Raw genomic sequence first — 9,153 nt, forward strand, 5'->3', positions numbered from 1 at the left:
GAACATAATCATATATTTAAAAAAAACACACACAAGACATGTTTTTTGTAACTGCATTACGACATTTGCTTATAGAAGAACAAATAGAAGAACTTTAAAGACACGTGTTGTCTCAGTTACCTCAGAAACCTCCAGGGTAGAGCCATTCTGTTCAGATGGTTTGTTGAAACATGCAAATATTTGTTGTTTAACGAACTGACAATGCAACAGAAAGGTTAGCAGGACATTCTCCAGGAGATCCTGTAGAACTGGTTATATGTTGCAAACATTGTGTGGTAGAAAGTTATTAGACATGAGGGAATGTATGATTTGTTCATTGTCAAGGTTTGGTATTTTGAGAGGCCTCAGAGTCCTTCACTCTTGGCGTACTTTATGTGATGAGGCTCTGGGTGTCCAGGAGGTAAAGATAAGATGAAGACATAAGCAGCTTGTAGTTTTATGGGTCTCTGTTCAGTGTCCGATGTTACTGGTGTATCCAGCTCACCACTCCCATTTGAACGTAACAGATTCTGTATTTAAAGGGACTATTTGTAACTTTCAGAAATGCTTGTTAACAGCGACACCTGTGGCCGTGAAATCAACGAAAGTCAGCGTCGGGCTCGCGCTTGCTCGCTCTAAATATACCTGAACGACCATCGTTCAAAACAGTGAGGCGACACACGTCAGCTAAAACCACAATATCACTCTATATTTCACCTGCTTCGCAGTAATGTTAGCTGACCAGACAAAGGTCTCTCCATGAATCACTGCTGATCCTAGTGTTGGCTTTTCCTGCCTCAGCGCAGGCTCAGGCAGCGGGGCTCAACGAGTTACGTTATCGCCTCCCGACCGCAGCTGGCAGCCACAGGGAGACACCGGCACCCGGTCGGTAACGAGACGACAACGTAACAAGTGGAAGAGCCCCGTCACTTCACAAGACACTGAAAACCTCTGTTGGTCTGGAGGAGCTGCAGCATTTATTTTTGCACAAACGTCCACCCATTCACTAGATATTCTCAGAGCTAAACTAACTCTTCTGCAGTGTGGAGTGAGCGCGCGTTCACGTGTAGTAGAGGTGGGGCGAGTACGCGAGAACGTGCGCTCTGTCTGAGTGAAGGTAAGCAGGCAGCGGAGACGAGGCTCCGGCCACACGCGAGCGCGCACATGCAACGCGCATGTGTGGCGACCCGCTACATTTATACGCTTAAAAAGTTACAAACAGTCCCTTTAATGGACAGCAATAAGTATTTTGTGTCTCTAATTTTTCTCAGCTGCTCAGTAAACTGTGGACAAAACTGAAAGTAAAAGCCACTAGCCGCTGCTCCATGAAAACTGTTTTACTTTTATAAATCTCCATTAAAGCATCATGTTTCGATCGCATCCAGTAATCACCTGACCTTCCCCAACCACATACTCCCCTGCATCCCATTTCCCTTATCAGCCTTTCAGTATTATACCATCACTTCTCCACAATTTCCTGCCAGATTTTCAATGATGCTTATGCCTTTGCTTTCCAGCCTTTGAAATTGAATCCTAGCCTTAACCTCCTTCTGTTCATACTGACCATTTTCTGCATTTAATTTGGTTTCTTCTGCATCAAAAAAGTCAAAATTTGAATCTTTTACTAGAGGAGAAAACCAAGATATACTACAATATGTCATTATTAATTTCATAATCTGCCAACCGATCAAACTTTTGCTTATGATTAATATAATCCTGTGATTAAACACTCCCATGAAGACAACCTATGTACGCGTTACTGCAGATCCAGAGACTTACGATGGTGATTATGCAGACAAAGACGAAGACAATGTACAAGCCGAACAGCAGACGGTCAATGACTATCCCTATCATTTGCCATTCTTGCGAGGTTTTACTCCCCTGGAAGTGTTTGTCCATCTGGAGGCGGATGGCTTTGAGATCGCTGCTCAGCTTCCTCAGTTCTTCCAGGGCCGGCTCCGGAGGGGGTGTCACTGGCGGTGTATCACCAGCGACGCGCTCAAGATCTCTTAAAAGGATGATGCTGGTATTCATTGCTGGATATGTAAAAAATCAAGAGTGGAGTGATAGTGTGATATATGGTGTGATGCATTTTTTAAAAAGCCAGATGCTGATATTGATTCTGATAATCACAATATAAATAATTCAGCCGTCTCATAAAAGTGACATTCCCATACAACAAAACTGCATTGTGTAATACGTTTCGAAGGGAATCATATTTTGTTGCGTATTATGTTTTTGACGTATCACACATATGTTTGTAATGATAGTCCACAGAAGTCTGCGTAGGAGTGTAGTAGTGAAACCAAAAGTCAACAATGTTTTTTTACTAAACCTAACCAAGTAGTTTTGTTGAATTTTTTGTTTTGTTCTGTTTCAATTTACAAAGCTAACCACGGGTTTAACACAACCGTAATCCGGGAGAAAATAGGTTTCCCTCGAAACGTAATTGAGAATGCAATTCTGTCGTATGGGAATGTCATTTTGTAGGAGACAGGATTGAAATAAATATGCTTTTGACTGTATAAACAATGTAGAGTCCAGAGAGAGACACTTTCAATTCATTCCAAGCTTACAATTCAACAAATAAACAAATACAATCTTTCATAAATGAATAATGCTGATGCTAGGTCATGACTAGAAAGTAAGTTAGTTAGACAGGCATGCTAAAATTTGCAGCAACGTTTTTTTTTTTTTATTGCATTTCTTATTTTTGCTGTTATTTTTTTGGTTTTGGAAATTCCAGAAAACAGACACCATCCTTTATAAAATAAAGTATAACTCTTCCTGCAACCTCCTATGCACCGCTTCACTGTGTAGACAGTTGCTGTTCAGTCAATTAAACACAATTGTCTCTGGTTTCTGTATACTCAATCTGAAATTACATAGTTCTTCCCAGGAAATGTCCTAGAAAATTTGTTTGCCAAGATTATTTTACCAGCATTTTCCAGAGCTTTAAAGTGCATCTCCAGGGCAACTGAACAAACTCCATTGCTGATGAAGAGCATGCTCATCACCTTCATGCTCAATTTTCTTATACACCGTAGTTAATGTCATTAGAACTTTTTTTCAAACACATTGCTTACAAAATTATATTTTCCAAAAAATAAATTGGAATGTTATTATACCTCTATCAGTTGGTTGAAGGGAGACTGTGACGCGGTTGCTCTTCTTTACTGGAGGGATACGAACAACAACAGCTAGATATCGTAGCACGAGGACACTGAGCCAGTGAGGAGCCGCACCGTACTGGCTGGAAGTGAACTGGATATTAGTGATAAACACTGTCTCCAACAGGCTGACCACCATCAGAGCGAGACTGATGCAGAATAACACGTCTGCAGGAAACAGAAAAAATTGATGGTTAAGATATAAAGAGACATTTTTCATTCAAACTGTATTCATCAAGGGTGGGTAACATTTATAGACATGTATATTGAAGAGCTGCAATGAGGCTAGATGTACTCTCATTGGTTAAGTTAAACTTGAGAGCAGGAGAACCATCAGAGGACAAGGAATTAATTGACCGATGTGTTGGAAAAATACAAACGTGCACATTTCTAAGGTCATGACAGGTGACACTCATTGCCCTTAAGGCCTATTTCTGTTTCGGTGTCGGTCACCTAGTCAACGAACTTGTAGCGCCTATTTGAGGACAAGTAACCCTAAAAAGGACAGAAGTGTCAGTCAGATAGACAATGTGAGATATACGACTGTGAGCCTGCACGCAAGGGTATAAATGTCATGAAACGGAGAACTTCAGGGCTCTCAGCCCTGACCATTTATGTTGATGGTTGTTTGCCCACTTGCAAGTGTTTATTAAACCTTTAAAAGACTCTCTCTTGATTTTCGAGTCCTTCTTTACAGAAATTGCCTCCACAGCCGACAATGGCATTTGATAAATAAGTAAAACTAGTATAAATATAAAAGAAATAGCATGACCTCTGTCTCGATAGAGAAGCGCCAGAGTTTGGCAATTTTTTTTATATTAGAGGAGTCACTCACTGATGAGAGGTGTTGACTCCCCAGTGACAGGCAGCAGGTCGTTCATGATGAGCAGGAAAACGGTGTAGCCCAGGATGAGGGTCATCTTAAAGGCACCACGGTCCACGCTATGGGGAGGCAGCAGGAAGCTGAAGAGGTCCAATGCGAGGAGGAAGATGCTGGGGATCAGGAGGTTCACCACGTAGAGGCTTGGCCTGCGTCTCAAAATTATCTTGGGATGAGAATTAAGTAAAAAGCCTCAAGGTTTTAGTGAGACTTTAAGGTATCGCTCTAATTACATTAATAAATGAGACCTTTGCCAAGAATATTGACGTCCTCCACCAGCCTCACACCAGATAATTACCAGTATTCATCATGTGAATACAAAACACAGAATAAAATAAAATTAGCTTACATAGTATCTGATCTCAGAGTAGCTGCCATCATCTATGTCCAGGGAAGTTGAAGATGCTTTGATATCTACAAGCTCCCACTCCCCTCTGGTGGTTATCACTTGTCTCGACTCCTCCAGTATCTCTGCAACTGTGACGCTTTGAAACACCGCTATGTCTTCAACTGGAATACAATTTAAAGAAAGTTTGTCCTTAGATGCCCAGTCTGTGTGAAGTATTGTTAGCGGTGCAAGTTAGTTCATGGACGTTCAGGACCGAAGATATTTTAATTAATTTATATTTATGGGGGTAAATGGGTAAAGTATTTACTTTTCATTTTTGAAAATGCTTAATTATCGCAAAAAAGTAATTAAACTAAACTAAATAAAACAAGTGACAATTTCAATTGTAGTCCAAGTACAAACCTGCCAAATAATGAAACTGAATGTGAAATGGACAGATTTTATTTATTTTTTCTTATTGTTTTTTGTGCATGCTTACCATAGTGTAGATATGATCCAAAGGTCAGCGAGCAATTTTGGATATCAAAGGGGAAATTGTAGATTTCTAATTGGCAGGAGCTGACCACTCTGATCGGCTTATCATCATATACAAAACCTGTGTTGTATAGGTAGACATAGGGAGATTTGGGAGACATTTCCTCTTCCATGCTGGAATAGAATAGAATAGAATTAAAAATAAGTAATTATTATTATTATTAGATAAATTATGTTCCTCTCAGCTGACTCTTTTCCTTGGGTTTACTAACTAACAATCAACACCAGCCGTCAGTGGATTAGGATCAACAAATCTCTCCATTATGTCAGATAGTGATTGAAAAATGTTTTGCCAATATGTTGTCATACTTGGACAGTGCCAGAACATATCAGTACAAATATATTTGTGTGACTTACAGAACATAACTTACAACTCTGAGATTTGGATGTCGGGGATCCAAAGCTTTTCTCGACGAACAGAGACTCTTGTAGTTCCACATTCCTCCTCATCCCAGCTCAGTCCCTCTATATGCCACTCCTACATTAAACAGAACAACCACCATTATAACTGTGTCACTCACTACATACTTTATCGACTGTAATTTAAAGGATAAGTCTTGTGATATTCTATATTTTTCTTCTTGTCAACAAATCCCATGGAAAGACCACAACCAACAATACGGCCGACTGTTCTCAGGCCATTAAATAGGCGTTATCAGTTGCTATAAGCACCATATATGGGTGATTAGGGGCCTACTATGCCTAATACGTTGTAAAAGTGAAAGTGAAACTTAAAAGCAACACGTTCTAACATAAAACTGAATGAAACGTCACGTTTTGAACACAAACAAAAAGGCTTCTTTAGGTTTATACAACAAAACTACAACTTGGTTAAAGATGGGGTCGACGATGTTGGAAAGCTAGCAGAATTTGAAAGTAGCATCGCCTCAGGAGCTCCGTCTAAACCCCCCTCCCTCCTCGCTCCTTCCAATGCAATGCCCCCCACACACATGCACGAGCAGCGCCGCGTCGTAACTACTTCACAGACACAGAGCGGAGAGAGGACCTCAACTCAACAACATTACCTCATGACAAGTAACCGAGGCACTGCTACTTTTGGCTGAGCTTTCTCTTCCATTCTCCAGTAATCTTGCGGCAGCGACACACTTTGAGTTCTGGCTGGTGCACGCCAAGGGTAGAGTACGAGCAAGGAGGCAGGGAGGCATCTGATTGGTTCTTTCCAAGCAGACCGCGAAGCAGTGATTGGTAGACGTTTTTACAGGATTATAGCAGTTAGAGTTAAGCCGTGGGCACACTACCCGCATCAGGCGTCTGCGTCGCGTGGTGGCTGCGTGTTGGCTGCGTGTTGGCTGCGTGTCGGCTGCCTGTCAGCTGTGTTTCTGCTGCTGCTGTCAGCCCTTTCTTTCTGCATAGAGTTTGCCTTTTAATGGCCATTTAACTTCATGATAAATATAATTTATATTTATTTTAGACAGAGAAAGGTTTAGAAATGTGTGGTAATTAGTAAATAATAGTAATAATCCACAATTAAAACTCCGTTCTGTATTCATTTATTGTGCTTTCCAAGTCACTGCTTGTTCCACATCACTGTCCGGCACATATTTCAGAATAAAAGCCTTGTGTTAACAAATGAAGGGATTCTGTCTATAGAAAAACGCCTGAGGGCTTTTATTTTGAAATGAAAGCAGGAAGTGTTGATTTAAAAACAAGTTTACTTAACTTTACTTTTTTTCATCTCCGTAACATATTCTACAGATAAACCTCGAAACTGTAGTAAAGTCTTGCTGGTATGACGTTAATATACAGTCACTAGATCACTTTCACTGTCTGTGACATATTCTACAGATGTCTAGACATGTAAACTGTATTATGTAGCTGATATGATGTCCATATACTGTCAATAGTAGACGCGCGTCTCATGCGGGCAGTGTGTCCACTCTAACCTGTTAACACGGATGCCGAAATAAAAAACAAGCCGCCATGCGAGCCTCACGCGAGCCTCATGCGGGCAGTGTGTCCACCACTTTACAGAAGCTAGTGGGCTAGCCCGGACATGACTGCACTTTCTGTTTAGACTATTTAAATATCTGGCATATGGGAAAAAGATCATTTCTGTGTTTGAGTTGGCTTGTTATTGTACATCTTCTCAGCATGTTGTCATTTTCAGAATGAAACTCTTCACTCTTCACGTCAGTGCTCTGAGAACTTACCAGGACCTGCCATATAAATGTTGTCAAGGACTGTTCTTTTTCATTCTAGGGATGAGACATATTTATGATTATTAATGAATGAAATCCACTTAACTTAGCACAAAAAGTTCTGCATGTTTATGTGTAGGCATAAATATATGTTGCAGCTCATAAACTCACCACTCCTATAATTCCCACCACAGTTATTTCGATGGATACGTTCATTGTATCTGAGAAGCTTTTTACAGGTCGGTGTAGTGTTCTAGGAAGTAGTTCCTTCTCAAGTGCATCAAAAAAGGATTCAGGAGTTGGGCTGGAGCAGTTTAATGCTGCAACAAAACCTGAGTACAAAAAGAGAAAGAATTCATCTTAATTCATGAGATTGATCAAATAAATGTGTATTTTCTTGTGTTCGTATTTTCTCAAAGGCCGATTTTTTGTGAGCTGTACAGAATGGGCTGAGACTTCAGGAACTGTTCAACAAAATTCTTCATATCAGATACACAGTACAAACATTGATCCGTTTAAAATTCAAGGCTACTATCATCATACAATTAAAGGGACTGTTTGTAACTTTTTAAGCGTATAAATGTAGCGGGTCGGCACACATGCGTGCTCGCATATGCGCGTTCGCGTGTAGCCGCTGCCTCTCCTCCTCTGCCTGCTCGCCTTCACTCAGACAGCGCGCGCGTTCTCGCTCAGCTCGCTCCACCTCTAGATGTGAACGCGCGCTCACTACACACTGCAGAAGAGTTAGTTTAGCTCTGAGAATATCTAGTGAATGTTCAGTGGACGTTTATGCAGAAATAACTGCTGAAGCTCCTCCAGACCAACAGAGGTTTCCCGTGTCTTGTGAAGTGAAGGGACTCTGCAGAGAGTTACATTGTCTTCTTGTTACCGACCGGATGCCGGTGTCTTCCTGCTCTCTCTGGCTGCGGGTGGAGAGAGCAGGGAGACATGCTGCAGAGCCCCACTACCTCAGCCTGCACTTAGGCAGGAAAAGCCAACACTAGGATCAGATCTAAATCATGTTCATGGAGAGATCTTCGTCTGGTCAGCTAACATTACTGCCAAGCAGCTGAAATATAGAGTGATATTGTGCTTTTAGCTGACGTGTGTCGCCTCACTGTTTTGAGCGATGCTCGTTCAGGTATATTTAGAGCGAGCAAGCGCGAGCCCGACGCTGACTTTCGTTGATTTCATGGCCACAGGTGTCGCTGTTAACAAGCATTTATGAAAGTTACAAATAGTCCCTTTTAAAGGCTGCTATTGTGTATTTTTTTTTTATTTTATACAGTATATTTTCTTGTGCTTATTTCTGTATGAACATAAAGCTAGAAAAGACAGAAATATATATATAAATTAATATATATAATTTAGCTTGTATTGTCTTACAAATAATCTTGAAATAAATTTTTTTTTAATCATGACTATGGGAATATGTTTCTTCCAGCTGACTATCTACCAACTTTTAACAGATCACCTTCTATCAATCTTCTTGCATTTTGCTAATTTAGTAGATTGTCAAAATTCTTTCTTCCTTACCGTGAAGCATTGAAAAACAGATGAAGATGAGCCCGGCTGTCTTTACCTCTCTCATCTTGTCGGTCAGATCAAGTAATAACTTGTCCCATTAATTTTAAAGCGAAATGTCAACGTTCTGAAATTCTGACCTGCCAGTCTGAACAGATGTTGTATTTTGGTTATGTTGTGTTTGTCTTGTTGCTGATTGGCTCAGTCTCAACTCACACCTTTTTTTCCTGGATGTGTCTTATTTGTCAAAGCAACATGTTGTGACGATATTGTTGTTTTGAAGTTCATCTTGGGAGTTGATTTCACTTGTTGTGTACAAAGAGCCTGAATCAGAAATCAAATCTGTAGCAAACGCAATAGCTACATAAGGGTCAAAACAAAGCTATAGAAGTCATATAGAATATGTTTCTTCAAGCCGACTATCTACCAACTTTTAACAGATCATCTTCTATCAATCTTTTTTCATTTTGCTAATTTAGTAGATTGTCAAAATTCTTTCTTCCTTACCGTGAAGCATTGAAAAACAGATGAAGATGAGCCCGGCTGTCTTTACCTCTG

The 9,153-nt window shown here is 40.5% G+C and overlaps 1 protein-coding gene across 1 annotated transcript; it reads right to left on the reverse strand.

The window, feature by feature from the left end:
- Nucleotides 1–1,701: 1,701 nt before the first annotated feature.
- On the reverse strand, nt 1,702–8,662 carry LOC119488468 (5-hydroxytryptamine receptor 3A-like). Its single transcript, XM_037770174.1, has 9 exons — nt 8,608–8,662; nt 7,243–7,403; nt 7,084–7,128; nt 5,284–5,390; nt 4,857–5,026; nt 4,379–4,539; nt 3,985–4,195; nt 3,108–3,317; nt 1,702–2,015 (listed from the first exon to the last, which is right to left on the reverse strand). The coding sequence occupies exons 1-9, from the start codon at nt 8,660–8,662 to the stop codon at nt 1,702–1,704; spliced, it is 1,434 nt and encodes a 477-aa protein (XP_037626102.1).
- Nucleotides 8,663–9,153: the final 491 nt, after the last annotated feature.

Source organism: Sebastes umbrosus, chromosome 5, assembly GCF_015220745.1.
Source record: "Sebastes umbrosus isolate fSebUmb1 chromosome 5, fSebUmb1.pri, whole genome shotgun sequence".
Taxonomy (NCBI): Eukaryota; Metazoa; Chordata; class Actinopteri; order Perciformes; family Sebastidae; genus Sebastes; species Sebastes umbrosus.